Below are 18896 nucleotides of genomic sequence, written 5' to 3' on the forward strand. Positions count from 1 at the left end.
GCTCTGCACTCAGGAATTAATCCTGGCGGTGCTTGGGGGACCATATGGGATTCTGGGAATCGAACCCAGGTCATCTGCGTGCAAGGCAAACGCCCTACTCATTGTGCTATTGCTCCAGCCCCAAGGGATGCATTTCATGTACACACCTCCTTTTCCTCTCCCACAAGTCTCCGAGGTGAGTGGGGCAGGATATCAGGACTCAGAGAGGCTAAGGAGCGTGCCCAGAGTCACCCAGCCCAGAGGTAGCAGAGCTGAGGATGGAAGCCACATTTTCTTAGCACTGATGCCCTGCTCTGGTCACCTTGGCACAGAGAGCAGCCTCCACCTGGGGCTGGGGCTGTCCTCATCCTGCCGAGAGGACTGTTCTCGGTCCCCATTTCCTTGCCAGGCTAACACAGGCTAATCAATGAGCACTTGGTTGAAACTCATTGCTTAGAAGACTGAAGGGTGAGAGCCAGTGGATTTAAAGAAGAGGGGTCACCTGAATGGCGGGGTAGGGGGCTTGGTGCAGGGGGTGGTGGTGGTTAGGATCTGTACTCCCGACTCAGTCCTGCCTTGCTGGGCACTGTTCTTCATGCCCTCTCCATTCCACAAACTCTTCTTGAGGGTATGCTGGATGCTCGGCCCCCCTCTGGCCATGGAGACAGCATCTCAGCAGACCAAGTCTGACTCTGTGAGACTTTTCAGCATCATGGGCAAGATGCTATGATGCAAACCCAAGTGCTGGGTGATGGTAAAGTAGGATGTATGTCCACAAGAAAAGATGTAGCACTGAGGGAAAGCCATGGACCATGGATGGTTAGTTCAAACTTGGGGGCTAGCCTTCCTGAGGAGAGGGTGGTGAGTAATGATTCATGTCAGGGAGGACCTAGGGAAGAGTATCTGGGGAACTAGGAATAGTATGTAGGGGAGACCACAGGCTAGGAAGAATTTGGGAAGAACAGGTGGGAGCAAAGCCCTGACCCCCAAGAAAGTGTCCATTCCTGGACTCAGTTGAGTCCCCCTGCCCACACTGTTTTCAGGGTGGGCTTCAGGGGCTACTGGTGTCACTGACCATGATGGGCGTATGGTAGTCTGAGATGAATCGGACACTATGAGAGCACCCAAGGGACTCCTCTCAGCAACCCCACAAGGTATAGGCTGCTATTAACCTCCTTGATACCTGGGGAAACTGAGGCATAGAGCAGCTTCATCTATGGCAGTAGGTCCAACAGTTGCCATGTGTTCCAGCAGAAATGCCACGCAGATGGTCTGCGTCTGGGGATGTACTCCAGCACAGACAGAGATCAGAGCTGCTAGTTCTGTTTCAGCTCCCGGGGTTGGGAGACTGTCTTCTTGTGAGTAGGGTGTCAGCTGTCTGCCTTGCTTCTCCACAGACGCGCCCTGCTCCAACATGCTGGGCATGCTCTCGGGCCTCATTGCGGACTCCCAGATCTCTGCCTCATCTACTCGCGAATACCTTTGGAGCCCCAGCGTTGCCCGCCTGGTCAGCAGCCGCTCGGGCTGGTTCCCACGAATCCCACAGGCCAAGCCAGGCGAGGAGTGGCTGCAGGTTGACCTGGGAGCGCCCAAGACCGTGAAAGGGGTCATCATCCAGGGTGCCCGTGGGGGAGACAGCATCACGGCCGTGGAAGCCCGGGCGTTTGTACGCAAGTTCAAGGTGGCCTACAGCCTGAATGGCAAGGACTGGGAATACATCCAGGACCCCAGGACCCAGCAGCCAAAGGTAGGTTGTCCCTGAAGGACTGGTCCTTCCCCCACACAGGAAGGTTTGGTAGGGGGTGCCAGTCTCCCTGTCATCTAGACAGTCAGCCCCAAAGTCCTCTAAGTCCAAGAGAGCAACATTGAGAGATGGCCATGTGCCCGCGCTGCGCTCAGTGCCTGCTTTAAACCCTTATTATTTTGACCCTTACACTCTCTCAAAGGCTTATCCTTTCTGACTCCCACTTCATAGATGCCAAAGTGCGAGTCCCACAGGAGATGATGCATGGTTGGAACAGGGTTCAAGATCAAATGGAAGGGGACCCCAGTACCCAGATGGTAGCCCCCACTTGCCATTCTCAAGAGGTTGCTGGCCTTTGTAGCTTCTTTCAGAATTGCTCCTCACAAATTGGCTGGGCATCCAAAGAGGATGTGGGCGTGAGAGGCTCAACTCTAGAAACTAAGGAACGACTTCCAAAAACAATACTGTTTTCCAAATGTGGCCACACTCCTTGATGTTTTTCTACCTTGGCTGGCACAGAGCTGTCCCGCCTCTCGTGCTGGTTGTGCAGAGGCAGGGGAGACTCACTCCAGGCAAGTGCAGACCACACTGCACATCAAAGGAGAGAGGGGCAGTCTTCCACGGTGCGGAGGAGCCCCAGGAAGGAACAGCTGGCCTCGGACCCTCTGTAGGCATTCTGCTCCTCCTCCCCCAGCCCATTACCTCAGAGAAGCAGGACCCTGGGCAGGAAGATCCACTCCACCCCCACCCCGCTGCCCTGCCCCCCACCACCAGGTGCCATGTCTGTGTTTTCTCACCTTTGCAGAGCAAACATTCCCATTCCTCATGCAGGCGGGTTAGACTTTTGCAATAGCCATGCTCAAATCCACGGTGTGATTAGTGTGATTCTAGCTTAGAGTGCCCTTGAGCTCAGTGACTCCACTTTCTGTGAATGGGGTGAAAGTTGGACCACAGACTCCAGGACAGGGAGGTGAGGGTGGGTGACTGACCCATTGTAGGGCCCTTGGGCAGATGATGAATTTAGCCTGCTTGCATCTCCTGACAGCACTCCCCTTTTTGAACCAAGGCTCAGGCCCTGCTGCCAAACATGCTGTTCTCACAACCTTCCTGGATGCTGGGCACACATGGTGTCCGACTGTCCCCCACACCAGCAGTCCCCTAAAAAGGTAGTTCTCAGGGGTGCTCTCAGTGAGATGAATTTGGGACATTCATGGGGAGGATTCTGGTTTTTGAGAGGTGGGATCTCCCAACTGTGCTCCAAAGATCTGGGGGACCCTCTTGCTGATTCTCAGCCAATCTGGCTAGCGGCTCATTGTGGGTAACCCTGTATTTCTGGGGATCTCCATGGCCATCCCAACTGTCCATGTCTAGGTAGCCTGAAGACTCACGTGTGCCACTGAAGACACACATTAGCCTAGAGAAGGGGATGACCACCTGGGACTTCCCCATGGAGACACAGGATGCATATGGCCCCCAACCAGAATGAAGCTCCTTCCCTCTTGGGTAGGCCGTGTTCCATTAGATGGGAACTGGCCCTCCTGGCTCTTCTCTAGACAAGTCCTGCCGAGGACTCATATGGGACCTGGTGTCTAAGCCCTGAGTTTCAGCCCCAGGATAGAAGATAGAACCTGGCAAAGGCCTCTTTCTCCCCACCCCCAACCCACCCCAACCTTTATTTTCCCTGTTTGAGGGCCCCTTGTCATCTTCCAAATACCTTAAAGCCACTGCCTGAGCATGGAGCTGCCATGAATGATAATGGACAGGAACCCGGAGTTGACCCTGAGCTGCATTCTGGTCGGATGAGCAGGGCTGAGAGGAGAAGGAGGGAGAAAGGGAGCTGGGGTGCCCCCACCCAGAAAGGACTGAGTGGTCTGTCTCTGCAGCTGTTTGAAGGGAACATGCACTATGACACCCCTGACATCCGGAGGTTCGATCCTGTCCCAGCCCAGTTTGTAAGAGTGTATCCGGAGAGGTGGTCGCCAGCAGGGATTGGAATGCGGCTGGAAGTGTTGGGCTGTGACTGGACAGGTAAGACCTCCTGCTCACCTTCTCTCCCTCACCCCCATCTCCTTACTCCCCCTGGCTGCCTGGGAGGCGAGAGGACAGACCCTAAAGCCAAGGGGAGACCTCAGGGGTGCAGCCGTCCCTTCAGTGATGCATTATTCCCTTAGCACCCTACGCATCTTGTCACCCCCCCAACCCCTCTTACCTTCTTCTCCAGTCTCAGACCCCAAATGCTTACAGCCTCTGCACTCAGGGCCTCTTGTCAAGCTCTGTATTTCATCTTTATTTTTTTTCTTTTTAGGGATCATTTCAGTTCCCCGCCCCAAGCCTCTCAAAAACAAATCCTAACCACACACCACCCACCCAAATTCAATTAGACCCTGAGTCTTCAGGCCAGAGGGCTGTGGCTGTTGATTTAGGGAAGAGGGGGGAAAAAAAACTCATGATAATACGGTAATCGGTTTGTGTCTGAATCTGGCCTCCAGATGTCTCTGGCCAAGAGACCCGAGTTCTGTGTGGAAGGCACATCTGTAGAAAGCATCTCTCTGATTAGTGGGGGGACACTGGTGTTGGGAGGGAACTGAGGGCAACAGGGTTCCTCCCAATGGGTGGCATGAGCAGGCGAACCCCTAGCCCAGGCAGCCTATTTAAGCTCAGGAAGCCAGGTGGGCCTTCCTTGGTCTTAGAAAGGGCCAGTGCTTCTAAGTGGGTCCAGTACAGCATTCTTCCCCAGCCATCCCTATAGAGCTGCCACTAGCTCTCCCTGGGGCTCCCCGCTGCCTGCAAAAGGAGCTGAGGAGTGGCCACCGCAGGACCCAGAGGAGCAGCAGGTAGGCTGCCCTCACTACCAGCGCCCCAGGTATCTCCATTTTCCTGTCTGAGCCCTACCTCACCTGCTCACCCAGCGGCAGGGTGTGAAGGATTAATAAGGGCATGTCGGGGGAAATGCTCTGGGCTCCCGGGGAGAAAAATACAGCCTCAGTGCAGGCTCTGGTGGCTCCAAGGAGGCCTGTCGAGGCACACAGCCTGGGAGCTGGGCCCAAATTAGCCTCTCTCCGATTAGAGGCTGCCCTGATGATCACCTTTTAGTGGGAAGGCACTCGACATCCCATTACAGAGGGCGAGGCAACGTTTTCCTGCTGCTTGCTGATGATGCGTCTCCTGCACCGTTACGAGTGGAAAACGGCCCCTGCTCCAGCACCCTTCCCCCAAAGCTGGCTGAATTGAGGACCTCCTCAGACTCTAGGGTTCGAGCTGCTGTAGGCACCCAAAAGCTTTCAGGCCAGCTTTCAGAAGTTTTTGACAGTCATCTATAATTTTAAAGCAGTTTGTTCACATCCACATGATGTAGAAGCACATGTGTGAGCATGCGCACACACTCAACACGCACGCATACACGCACGTGCGCGCACACACACATACACATGTATGGGGTAGTACCACTTGTGCCTGCACCCTGAGGACAGATTGCCAAGTGCAAATTCTGCTCCTGTGTAACCTCAGACATGAGGCTTAACGCCTCAGCTTCTCAGGTATCTTAGCTGGAAAAAGGGGGAAGAAATTAGCCTAGCTATATCCTCTGGGGTTGTTATAAATAAGCCGATGAAATAATAGAGATATAGTACCTAGGCAGCCAAAGTACTATACTGACTCCAAAGAAACCAGTTATCATACATAAATGTGTATGGGGAAAAAAACCCCAATAGTTCCCAAAGCAGTGCTCCGAGCATGCTCTGGTTCTTGGAAAAATGCTAGTCATGACCCAATAACACTGAATCCTCAAACTACTTATGAGTGTGACAGGAAGCTTGGGAAAAAACCGCAGCTCTAAGCCAGCTCCTTTTCACAAGTGGGCAAACTGAGTCTCAGAGAGAGGAAGTGCTTGGGGGCCACTGCTCCCTCCCTTCTGTCCTGGGTCGCTGGTGTCCCATCTCCTGTGCTGACCCGGACTTCTAGATGGCCTTTTCCAAAGCCCAACGGCCGCCCCAGCCCTACTTGGCCCAAAGTGCACCAGTGATGTCCAGCAGCAGGTTTCTCATTTCAAAGTCCTGCCTGGTCATTGCTTGGAAGATCCAAATTGGGGTTTGTTCCCCTCTGCCCAGCCTTCTTCCCTCTTTTCTTTGAAGTCTCCAACATCTGGTTTCAATTGAGGGCGAGTAAGGCAGTTTGACGGGCAGTTACCTCTGAGTGTCCAGGCCAAGCACAGTGGACAGGGAGGCCAGCTGCTGTTTCCTCTCTCTCATTCACACGCCCTGCTCCCCTCCCCCCTGCCTTGCTGGCCCCCCACGCCCCTGCCTGGAGCATTCCCTCCGCCCACTGGTTGGCTCATTCTGCTCTCTAACATTTCTGGAAACTCTTCTTATAGACCGTGTGGCTTCTTTGGCTTTTTGCAGTTCCCATTTGTTTCTGCATCTAGATCCTTGAATTCACGTCTTCTTTCTTCCTCGAGAAGGAGACCAGGAGAAATTCGGTTGAACGGCTGCAGTTTAAATCATTCCACGAGGCTGCTTCACCTGTTTGTTTGTGTTCCAAATGATTCCTTCTTGCCTGGCCGCCCAGAGTATGTTTTACAATTGAGTTGGAGGCTCTGTGACACAGTGACAAATTTGAACTTACAAATTAGGACGCTTCGAGGTTATTTGCAATTTACTGTGAGCAAGAGGCAGACACGGCAAAGGGAAGTATGAAAGGTTATGTGTGTAGTATTTAATAGCAGAAAGGCAGGAAGTGGAGCGTGGAGAAGCTATTCAGTGTATTTAGCGATTCCTTCAGCTCCTGGCTTTATTAAATGGTATCCTGAAGGGAGCCTGACAAAGGCGCCTAATCACATATAATAGCACCAAGGAACAGGTATAGAAATGGCAGGAACAATGCTCAAGCTTTTTCAGCATCTCATAGAGGCAGCTCGGGGAGGAGGACGCACCCTACCACACATGGACTTACACACTGGTTACACCAGAACTCCTCTGACCTCACCCAGTGCCTGACTCACACTTTCATTCATCTCATAAACGAATGAATGACTGGCATGAGCAAATAAACGAATGGGTGAATGAATCACTGGAAAACTGACTGCCCGCAGTCAGGCCTTGGTCCCACCAGGTTTTGTTGGGTACTAATTGCTAAATTACTTTGACTACATAGAGAAGTCTGCAGATTTACTAGAGAGATTTTTGGCTGCATGGGGGGGGGGGTGGCGGGGGGAAGGCAGTTGTTTTTGCAACACCTGGCCACTTGGCGCTGTGTCCCCTGAGGGCTGCAAGTCACGGAGGTCTCTGACTGGGTTCCAGATCCCTTCTGCCACCTCCACTCCCACACTGAATGCCTCCCAAACCCAACTCTACTTTCCTGTTCTCTCGGAGATCATTAAATTCGCCACACCCTGACTCGAACACACACTCCTAAATTCTGTCACTGGTGGAGTCTAAGACCTTTGGAGTCCACAGGCCCTTCCATTCCTTTACTTGCATGCGCACACAAACCTACATGTCTGGGTCATCCCTCCCATGTCCTCTGGCTTCGTTTAGAGCCTTGGCCATCATAAGCTGACGATTTTCTCCTAGGCGTGTCTCGAGGCCAGGGAGCCTTAGTTCACAAATATTCCATCAGCCTCAGAGGAAGCTGGACGCTTGCTCACTGTCCTTCTTTGCCTTTGCACCCAGCTGTGGCAGCAGGGGTGAGCCCAAAAGCCCAGCCCCGGAGGAACCGCACCCAGGGGGCCATTTTCAACATAATGGATGCACTGAGATCTTGTCAGCCCATTCGGATGGGTGTTGTTCACTTGGTGTGGGGCAACGCCATACCCAGAGCATGGGCGAGCATCCATCCCATCACTGGCCACAATGGCCTCTGTGTTTGCCTGGCCATCTTGGTCTTCTTTGCCTTCTCTCAGAGCTCCCTCTCAGAGACTCAGAAAATTTCCTCACGGCCCTCCCTTTTCCTTCACACAGATTCGAGGCCCACTGTGGAGACGCTGGGACCCACCGTGAAGAGTGAGGAGACCACCACTCTCTACCCCATCGACGAGGAGACAACAGAATGTGGGGAGAACTGCAGCTTCGAGGATGGTGAGGGGCCAGGGCAGTGAAATTTTTTATACAGGAGGACTGGGGGTACTGAGCCCCAGAGGGGAGGGCAGCCTGTGGCAGGACTTAGGGGCCTGGGGGGTCTAGAGCTCGGGAAAAGGCACCAATCAGGGGTTTGGGCAGTGATTGTTTATAACCAGACTTGAAAGCTTCTGGGATATCGGAATTAAGATTCCAGCCCCAACAGGCAAGAGCTTGTTGGGGTTGAAACCACCGTCAACTGTTGATATAAGCATCAACGTGTTGGGGCCGATCAGCTGAGATAAGAACCGTCCTTAGCCCAGAAGGACTTCTCCTTTGAGAGCCTCCTTTTCTAGCCTCTCTGCTCATCCTCAGAATCCCCATCCCGATATCTTAGTCCATGGACCAGGACAAGTGGGCAGCTTCATTGCCATGCCCATGTCTTCCAGCATTCTGCCATCCCCATTGTCCACTGTGCGCCCCAAAATTCAGGCCCTCCTCCTTTGGGTTGGGTTTCCTCCTGGGGGAAATCTGTTCTCCTTTCATTGCATCTTCTAAACGTATCCCAGTGAAAGAAAAGATGTCCAAGTGAGATAAGCGGCAGTCATTGGCAGAACCTAAAAGTCCATCACATTTTTTGTAAGACTCCTACTGCCGAGGTTACCGAGTGTGAGGCCTTTCACGAAGAAACCACAAATTTGGGAACACCTGGCATTTTTGGCTAGAACTTAAAGCTCGACAGCCTCAATTTACAGTAAATTACTGATCATTATTAAATGTCCATTAAACAAAATGAGGCAAGATTGGCAAAGAGACTTGGGAAGGGTGGGGAGAGAGTGTGGGAGCAGCAAGTCAGTGGGTCTCTAGAGAAGTGGCCCAAAGCCCTGGGCTCGGCCACTTGTCAGCGGGAAGAAGGGTGCGCTGGCGTGCGGCTCCACAACACACTACAAAGAAGTACGGGAGGGGAGCCAAGAAGAAATGCTGAAGTTGTGGGGCCGCGAAAGGATAATTTAACGCACATGCTTTTAAGAATGTGCTTTTGTATATTGTGTGGGTGGGGGGAGGACACTATTGGTCAGGGTTAGTTGAATACAGAATTTGACATTTTAATGAACTTGGGGGTTTCTTTCTTTTTTTTTTTAATGAAAGAAAGAGACTTGGGGAATCTTCCAAAATATGTTTAAGGCAGTCAAAAGCCAAACGGGGAATGCATAGGGAATGAATATACGGTATTGGATTAGTAGGCTTAGCTTGGTGGAGGGCGGGAGGAGGGGCGTTCGAACTAAAAGGCCATCCAAAAGCAAATTTCAGGGTTCTGCTGCAAACATTCAGAAGTTTCATCTCATTTCCCCTTTTATAGTGGCGGGCGACTTTCATTTGAGGTTGCTTTGGTGGTTTCTCCCTTTTTTTTCTCTCTCTCTCTCTCTCTTTTTCCTTTGCAAAAGATCTCTTTGTGGATTTTGGTTCCTGAGATACAGTGCGCATGTAAACATTAGAGAGGAATTATGGCCTATTGAATTACTCCATATTTTTCAATGGAAAAATAGAAATCCAGAAATTGTCGGGAACAGAGAATGGTGAGGGCAAAGGGCGGACTTATCCAAGCCACAGGTTGATGGTTCTATAATAGATTCCATGTGTTTCTCCTCCGCTCAGGCTGACTTTGGCCAAGAGTGGGCAAACATTATACGTTCTCCCAAGGAGGGGAGGCAACAAACAACACCTCGTGGTAATGTGCCCCCAAGGCCAGCAGAGCCCTCCCCTAAGAGGGGAGCCCTCCTCATCCACACCCCTGATCTAGTTTTCCACTAGGTTGCTGCTTCCTGTTGACTTCCTCATGGGCAGAACTATGTTCTGAGCTTCCCCCCTCCAGAAATTCTCTCAGAGAGCCCTGAGAAAGGAACTGAGAAGCCCGAGGACCCCACTTCCTCTCTGCTCTCAGGATCAGCCAGCATTTTGCTGTTGTTCCCGCTGCTGACGGAGCATCCAGATCTGGGCTCCCATTTCTTCTCTTTTCCATCCCTTATGTGCACCCCGACCTTCATTCCCTCATCACATCTTTGGCATCCATGCATACTGAATTTTGAGAACTGGGTGGAAACTCAAAAGAAACTTGAGGTTTCATCTTCTGGCCCATGCAGTGAAATGGCCCCACAGATGAAACAAACCACTGAGCAGTTAGATTTCCAGAAAGGGAAAAAAAAAGCATTCCGGGATTCTGGCCTGAAGAGCCATATGCAATTATTCTTCTTCCCTGTGCAGTGAGCTCAGCAGCCGGCTGGTCTGGCACCTTTGTCTCCTCCTCACATGCCAAATCACCCGCCTGGTGGTGCCTCTTCATGGGGGTGCTGAGCAGAGCAGGCTCCAAACCAGAGGCTCTCCCAGAGAGGTGAAGGGTGGCAGACAAGTCTTCCTTGTTTTCTGAGGTCACTTTGTCCTCCCTGCCCGGCACCTCCCCAGCCTTTCAGCCTCCCTGGATGCTAATGGGTTGTCCCATCCCTTCTGAGAGCTAGGTTGGCAGGAGCCAGCCCTCCACTGAGGCTGTGGGGAGACATTCTCCTCTGGCATTGAGGGAACAGCCATTTTCCCATTTGTCTGCTCTCCAAGGTGGACAGAGAGGCGGATGAGAGCCTGAAGCCATTTGGTGGCCTCATTTATAATTGCTTACTATGGGAACCACTGGCAGACTTGGCTTTCGGGCCTGGGAAGGATGAGACCAAAGGCTGACCCGAGAGCCTGCCACCGCCAAGAGGCGTCCAGTGAATAAGCGAGGGAGTCACTGCTTTCTCTCCTGCTGCTTAGGCCTTGCCAGCCATTGAAAGGGAGCACAGGACGGCTGTTCTCGGAACCTGTTTCATGTGCCTGCCTTTGCCTCCCTGCCCCCTTTTACATTTTTTTCAGACAAAGATTTGCAGCTGCCTTCAGGATTCAACTGCAACTTTGACTTTCCGGAGGAGCCCTGCGGTTGGATGTATGACCACGCCAAGTGGCTCCGGAGCACCTCGACCAGCCCCTCCAGCCCCAACGACAGGACGTTTCCAGGTGAGTCCGCTTTGGGTTCCGAGGGGAAAGTGTTTAGGTTTTCTCGGTTCCCTCACAAGCCTCCCTTCTTCTCACCACAAAGTCATCTTCTGCCCTTTTTTCTCGTAATGGCAGTCCAGTCTGGAAGCGGTGAGGAGGAGAGGGAGAAAAGAGAAAAGAAAGAGGAGCGAGAAAGAGGCCCTGAGAGCTGCCAAGAGGTGGGCTCAGACTGTCTCTGTGTCCCTACAACGCTGGCTGTCTCCATCCCTGCCAAGCTGGGCAGTGACCTAAAGGGGTTTGAGAGGATACAAGAGTCCCCCTTCTGAGCCTTCTCAGCGGCCAACATGGCTGTGGTAGCCAGCCAAGTAGGGAGACAGTGACTACCACACCCACGAGTGCCAAGTAGGGCTGCCCAGTGGCCTCCAGGAGAGGGGGACTGCCCACCCTTTCAGGAGTGTTAAGCCACCCCTTTGGGTTTCAGAGAGCCGGATTCAGAAGCTTGTCCTGGGCATTGTTGACACAGAGGGTCAACAGGTGGCCCTTCCGAGCAGGTAGAGGCGGGCACTGTTTGTTCTCTCCATGGTCACATTCTTTCACTGGGGTGAGTATTTAATAAGCAGTTCTCTAGGGAATCTTTTTGAAAACTGCTTGGTAATATTTGCCACTTCAGTGGCGCAAACACTCACTGTGGCTGAGTCTGAGATACCGACATGGCGTCATTGGGGCAGCGCTGAGAAGTGTGGTGACATGACTTTCAGTGTTGTTGTTGTTTTTTTTCACTCCATGAATAACTTGAGCATGGATACCAGGGAAATGTCTTAAAATAGCGAGGAAGTGTGGACTTCTGAGATTTTATCACCTTGAGTTTTTCATAGGAATTATTTCACGTTGCTTTCTCTAACTTGATTTTTGATCATAACGGCATGGAGCAACTAGCTTCTACAATTGCAGAACATTTAGCAGTTGCCTCTCACAGATTGTTACCCAGTGGCCCCCTCACACTACTCATTAGCTTTCCGTTTTCCCACACCCCCTCACTAGACCTGTGGACCTGGATGAAGGATTTAGAGGAAAAGGGTTAATTCCGGGAATGAGTAGATCAAGTGTTCCTGACAGCATGAAAGAAGGGAGGGGCCACCCCCTCTGCAGGGGTTCTGCTGCCACTCCACCCAGGGGACAGTAATGGGCAGGCCCCTGGAGAGCGCTGAGGGCCGACCTCCCCACATAGCCCAGAGTCCTTTCCCAGAGGGCCACAGCGTCTGCTCTGGAGAAAAACATTTTCATATTTCAAGTGTTTATCTCTTCAGCTTTGGAGTGCTCTGAGAGATTAATATCTGAAGATCACCACAGCCCCGGGCAACAAGAGAGAACACTTACCCTCATCCCAGCCTTAATCACCCTCCCCCCTCTCCTTCACTGCAATAATGTTTAATTAATATAATGAGCCTCCTGCATGTTGGTGAAAAAAAAAAGACTTATTTTTATAACCCAGCCTGGATTTTTCATTTCATTTCCTCCCCTTTGAGACTTGGCCCAATTAATTGGTTGTTTTGCCCCCTCCCTTTAAAAAAATCTGAACATAACGCAGGATTGTGGGGTATATGCTCATGTATGTATGCAGAGTGCTTATATAGAATCATGGGCTAGGAGTGTGTGCGTTGCTGAGCTTTTGTTTCTTTCTGAAGGTGTTCATGTTTCTTTGTGTGTGCTTTACTATGTGTGTAGCTGTATATATGTTCGCAGATATGCAGCTTACAAGTAGGTCTTATGGGTAGGTTGTGCATGTTTGACTTGAGTCTGTGTGTGTGATTTGTGTCTTCATTGTGTGTGTGTGTGTGTGTGTGTGTGTGTGTGTGTGTGTGGTAAATCAGGGGCAGCTTAGCAGAGACAGGGGATTAAAGACAACACTGCATCTAAAGATTTTTCTGGCTCATATTCAGCATCTCCCTCTGGTTCTTTCTAATAACTCCTGCCCCCACCTTCCACTCTTCCAAACAATTGTTCCTGAGCCACCAGTTAGCAAGTGATCTTCAAGGAGAACTTATGTTATTCTCCACTGGACCCCAGTGTTTGTTACCGCCCGTCCCCCGCCTCCTGCCCTCACCTGCAGGCCCTGCCAGGCGACCTGGCTACTGGTTGGGAATTCTAGTCCTTGTCCTCATTCCAGTTGATTCATTACACCCTGCGGTTTGGGAGGGCCTTTCAGAGCCAGCTCACACAGCAGGCACAATTCCAACCTTTGGCTAAATGGATGGGGACAGAAAGAAAATTAAGGCCATAAGGAACTGCTCGATCTAATGTTACTTCTCCCTTAAGATATTGAGAAGGAAAATAATTATTTTCCTTTTCCAGAGGAGTCCCTGAAGTTGGGAAAAGTGGCACTTGTAACCTGCCTCGAGAAAGCAAAATCATAATATTGTTCTCTGTGCCCTTCCCCTCTTCTCAGATGATTTAAAAAATCATCTGCTTGTTTCCCAATTCCCTTCTCCTCCAAGACTGGATGCCAGGCTCTAAGTGAGAGAGGATAGAAAGCCCTTTCTGTTCCGGGTGGTCCTTTCTTGGAGAAAAAAAAAATGGGGCCCTGTGGGGAGCAGTTGGGAGAGAGGAAACAGCTGTGCTTGCTTAGGGGCAGGGCAAATGCTAATGGTTCAGTCAGTGGACCTTCCAGGCCCAACCTGAGAGCTGTCTGCGGCACCTACACTTTGCCCCTCCACAGAGCAGAGGTCAGTCTGCTCCGGGCCAGAAGTGTGCCATCTGCTTGTCATTCTGATTGGAGACCAAACAGAGCTAATTAATTTAAGAGAAGGTGTCTCTGTCAAGTAGAGAGGGAGTAGAGAGATGGGAGAGAAAGGAGGAAGGAAAGAAGAAGAAACGTCCGTGTTGAAATATCACACAAGGGCTATTTGAAGTGTCTGTGGAAACAACATACATTCCTGAGATAGTTTCTGATTTAGTTGTCTTCTCGTGTTTTCGTTTTTTCTTTTCCTTTTAAGTAAGCAATTAGTTGTGTTCTTTTGGCGAGCAGTGTTGGTTGCTTAAGGCAGACAAGACACCCACTGGTTTCATTCCACTGTTTTTGTTTTTCAAGCTAGTTCTTTCAAGCCACTCAGAATTTCTTTTTTTAGCTCTTTGCTTATGGCTTAGAAGCCTGGCGTGTGTTCTTCCCACTCCCTGGGGACCCTGTTCAAAACTCAGTGACCCCTTGTGACTCAGAGAAGTCTCTCCCATGTTCCAGAGGCCACTTTGCCTTTTCTCTGTAGTGGCAATGACACAAGGAAAAGTGTCTCCCCAATGGGAGCTGCTGTGTTTTCAATAGACATCATCAAGTGTGTTAGTCATACACTATTCTGAAGAGGAGATTCAGGTCTATAAGGGACAAAGCCAACCTGTTTTGAGGTGATATCGTGAGGCTGCTGTTTAGAGCTGCATTGGTTTATATGGCAGCTACTAAGTCATATAGTGCTTTTGGTTTTTATTTAATTCAATAAAATTAAGTACAACTAAAACTACACTTCCTCCATCACACTAGCCACATTTCCAGTGCTAGAGAAAACAGATAATGGACATGTGATCATTACAAACTGTTGGTTTGGTCAGCTCTGCTGAGGGTCTTTATGACATTAACATGAGAGTGAGTTACCTCCAGGGGCCCTTACTGCTGCGATGTTCCCTAGTTCAGTTCCAAAGAGGAAGCAAGTCATCAGAAGATTATGACTCCTCTTGGTCCTTTGGTGGGAATGTTCAGTGACTGACGGATTTGTCATATGCCTTTCTGCCTCTATGAGCAACCATAATAAAATAAGCACATAACTCAGTATTCGGTGGTATAGGAGCTCTTTCATTCTGTCAGAAAAGAACTTCTCAAGTAATACAAAAATACCAATAAATTGTCAGGAATGAAAAAGAAATACTAGAAATTCCAATTGTTTTCAGGAATGAAACAGGAAGACTAGAGATCAAAGATATTACACCAGATCCACTTCAGAATGCTTGAGTGTATGATCTCTCCAAATGTGTGCTCTTTAGACATTTGTCAACCTTGTGATCTGTGATTACAGACTTAACTTCATTTTAATAACTTCAGATGATGGAAATGATATAAAGGAAACAGACAGAGCTAAATTGAAAGTTTGCATCATTTCTGAGACAATGGAGCAGAAGTCGGCCTCACATATATGTATTTATTGGATTGAGAGATCAGAGCCTTTACTTTGCTTCAAAATAAAGCTTAAATAGAGTTAAGTCAAGCATCCCAAAGTTTTGAAATGTTCAGATTTTACAAAGAGTAGCTTGTTCATCAAATGGAAATATACACTTGTTAACTTCTCATTGAGACTGCTGTGATGCCATTTGGGGCATTGAATACACTCCAGTAAGGGGGAGAACTAGGGCTGTGAATCTCTGTGGGACATACACTTAAGAAGGGTAAATAGGGATAGTCCGGTCAGGGTTGATGGTTACAGAGAAATCCAGGAAAATAATTGATGAATGAACTTGCTTGCAATGGACTTGATGTTTGGTGATGAACAAGGAGTGACTCTGAATACAAAGCAACTCTCTGAACTCAGAAGACCTTCCCCATAGGTGAGATACTGGATTGGCATTCACTTAAATAGCTTCAGAAAGAGGTTGCTGTGGTTTGGCTGGGGCTTGGCAGCCATTGTAAACACCAAGTTAGGAAGCTCTGGAGCTTAGACGGTGAGATAATTAAAGACCAAGAACAGCCTGGCTAAAAGGAAACTAATATTCAAGGCATCAATTCAATTGGAAAAGATAAGTCCTTCTTTAAGGAAAAGAAGAAAAAGACTGTGGCACTGTAGAATAAAAGACAACAGGAGAGAAAAGCCTAGCTTTCATTTTCCTGATAGTCATGATTTGTCAAGTTCACCAGCCATGAGGTAGGTCCTTGATAACAAAGGGGCAAGATGATAACAACATGGCCTCAATTGCAAAACTGCTTGGAAACTGACATACCTCGAAACAGCTTTCAGTAGTCTCCTACAGAGAGCAGATCCACAACCTCAATATCCCCAAAATGGTCAATTATCAACCTGGAAAACATCCAGCTGAAACACCCAAAGTCAACCGTTTCCCTTAACTGATTGTTCATTTGAGAACCTTAACATAGAAACAACGACCTTGGGAGGCTGGTGGAGAGGCTGACTCATGTTTTAATCATGACCTATACAATGAGTCTTATCTCCTACAGCTCTGAGCATTCTCTCAGATGGTAGTAGGAGGGTAGATACTAGCCTGGAGATGTGTGTGTTGGACAGATGGTGTGTTTGGCTTTGCACTAGCCAAGAAGATCAAACTGGTGATTTATTTCAGGGTTCGGTAAGGTGTGGACAGAGTTGATTCCATTGCTGCTGCCCCAACTACTGTCACGTGTTCACTTAGCCCTTACACAGCTGAAGCCGGATGCAGTGGTAAATCGCCAGGTGAAATGTCAGGAGACCCTTTCTAGGAACAACAGCCAGTTAAGACGCCTGAGTGACCCTGTCCTCTGCACTTCCTCTCTGCTCTTTGGAAATCCTGTTGTCCATCCCCATGGGGTTGTTTTTCCTGTATCATGGGCAACAACAGCTGTTTTGAGTCAAGGATCTAACAGGCTGCCTCCCAAGTATGTCAGGTCTGGGAGAAGGGGGATTCTATCTCTGGTACACATTTCTTCGTTCTCTTTCAGCAACTGAGCATATTTCCTTTCCCACTCTCTTTGTTGGAAGCTGTCCATTGCTAGCATCACTACCATCAGCTGAAGAAAGCAGAGATGGCCTCCAGAAGGCAGGGTTGGTGCTCAGCCGGTCAGGTGTCATGTTCTGTCAACTTCTTTGCCCATCCAGAAGACTTTTCCTTAAGTCTTGGTAAATCAGTTGACTTCCAGCCCCATGCCGTGGCAACCCTTTGCTGTGTCGAGTAATCAACAGTTGCTGTGTGCTTCAAACTACCTCTGCTTGGCAGTGGTGGGCCATAATTGCAATGTTCCAGAAGTATCAGCTTCACTTACAGCGGGTGTTTCACTCTCAGCTCATATGCAGGTGCCATGACTGAAAAAAATCCTAAAGCTCTTAGTTTGAAAAAGGACTCGTGGGGATCTAACCCCTTCAAGGCCTGGAATGTGCACATTTCAAGGGGCAAGGGTTGTGTTTCCTGAGGAAGTGAATGGAGCCTCTTAATTCCTCATGACTGAAAACGTTCCTCAGTCAGAGGACAGAAACTGGCTGTGCTCCATCAGGGCTAGGAGGAGGACATGTGTCTACATGACAGCATACAAACTTAAAACCCATTCTAAGATGTTCCTGACAGTTAGGGTTATGACCCAGAAAACACACGGCCGACATGGCCTGTGGAAGCCCCTTCTCTGGAGACTTGAGAGCAAGGCGTGGACAGCTGTTCTCACCGCGTGCTCTCCCTGCACTTCCCGGGCAGCAGGGCTGCCCTGCTCAGGGCTGTCTCCTGGGATCCCACGTGCATTCCGGGATCAGGCATTATTTTATTTCCTCCACGGCAGATTGGCAGGAAACATGTGGTAAGCAGGGTCCCATGCACAACAGGGAGCTGCCTGGTTTCTGAGGTGTGGATGAGTCTGAGAACTGTCTTACTCTGGTAAACGTGGTTACTGCACTGAGGTCAAGCCGTACCTACTTCCTTTGGAGTCCCCGACTGGCCTTCCCAGACTATTGATGCTTTTTTTGCCTTGCTTTTTTCTCAGTTACTATAAAGGTGAGTTTTGGAGGTACTGTGTCTGGTGACCAGCCTAGCACATATGCTTGCGGGCTTTTCTTGAGTTTTCTGGCTCCTCTTTACCATGTGAATCGCTTTACACCTCTCCTCCTGCCTACTCCCCATGGGTCTGAGGCAGCCCTGCTTTATCGCACCCAGCCTACAGATGGAAAGACCGAGCTACGTAAGGTTAGGGAGCACTGGGCCTGGGTGCCAGCCCTGAGGAATGCCATGCATCAGCGATTTTGCTCTGTCCACACACTACTTCTGTTGCTAACAGTCTCTGAAACTGCTTCAGTTCTTGGAGCTTCTATATCTCTAGGGATTTAAAATGGAAAACAGGGTTGGTAAGATAATACAATGAGTAGGGAGCTTGCCTTGCATGTGGCTGACCTAGGTTCGATCCCCGCATCCCATGTGATGCCCCAAGCCTGCCAGGAGTGATTCTAGAGTGCAGAGCCAGGAATAAGCCCAAAGCACTGCCAGGTATGGCCTAAAAAACAGACAATTAAAAAAAATTTGTTTTTAAAGAAAGAAAAGAATCACTTATTTCCTAACAACTAGATTTCACAGAGACCCTGGGAGAAGGCACCTCGTCCCCCCATCCAGGCCTCCCCAGCACAATGCCTGGCACACAGTGGATCTCCCCCTTTCCTTTGCCCCAGGGCTGTTCCTGGTAGGAACCTTCCTGATGTCCTGCTTTGAATCAGGCCACACTCAGTGACAAGTCTTGCATCTCAGCATCTCCCCCTGACTGATGTCTACTGCTAATTCCTTAAATTTACATATCATCTTTCTTCCCTTGAGCTCCTAGCACTTACCAGACAAGTGGGGCACAAATGATTTAACTAAGTGAAATGCAGAGGCCTGCTTGTCTTGAGATTCTGCAAACTAGTGGATTAGCTCAGATGTCAGCACTGAATTATGATCCTTCAGCTGCTCGTGCTTAGCACGCCACCGGCATTAACTCCCCAGTCTTCCAGTGGACCTTTAAATCATGCCTAGTGATTATCATCTTATTGAGAGGGGGAGGGGAAGGCCAGGGAGGGAGCTTCAAGGAGAGGCGAGGAGCTGTCTGGGAGCCCGGAGAGACAGTCGGTGAAACCTTGGGCCTCCTTGGGCCTAAAGTTTTCGTCACAGGATGGGTAAACAGAACAGACCCAGATACAAATCCAATCAACCCAGCTCCTGACAGCGCCACACACATTTCACTGACTAAATTCTAACCGTGATGCTGTGATTCCCCTGCTGCTTAAGAATGTAAATTCACACAAGTGACAGTATTTCTGCCAGGCAATTTTCAGGCAGCGAGTGGGTCTTTTTTGTGAAACTGTGAAGGAAGAAGGCTGAATATTAATCCCTAAAAAATACGATTTCCT

The 18896-nt window shown here is 49.7% G+C and overlaps 1 protein-coding gene across 1 annotated transcript in view; it reads left to right on the plus strand.

Annotated features, from left to right (window-relative positions):
* Window positions 1-18896, plus strand: part of NRP2 (neuropilin 2) — a 118041-nt gene that overhangs the window by 63464 nt on the left and 35681 nt on the right. The window contains exons 9-12 of the mRNA XM_056111614.1: window positions 1377-1726; window positions 3607-3751; window positions 7678-7794; window positions 10675-10815. Of these exons, the coding sequence (XP_055967589.1) occupies window positions 1377-1726; window positions 3607-3751; window positions 7678-7794; window positions 10675-10815 (753 nt within the window). The remainder of the gene's footprint in view (window positions 1-1376; window positions 1727-3606; window positions 3752-7677; window positions 7795-10674; window positions 10816-18896) is intronic.

This window comes from Sorex fumeus, unplaced genomic scaffold (genome assembly GCF_029834395.1).
Source record: "Sorex fumeus unplaced genomic scaffold, SorFum_2.1 ptg000014l, whole genome shotgun sequence".
NCBI lineage: Eukaryota > Metazoa > Chordata > Mammalia > Eulipotyphla > Soricidae > Sorex > Sorex fumeus.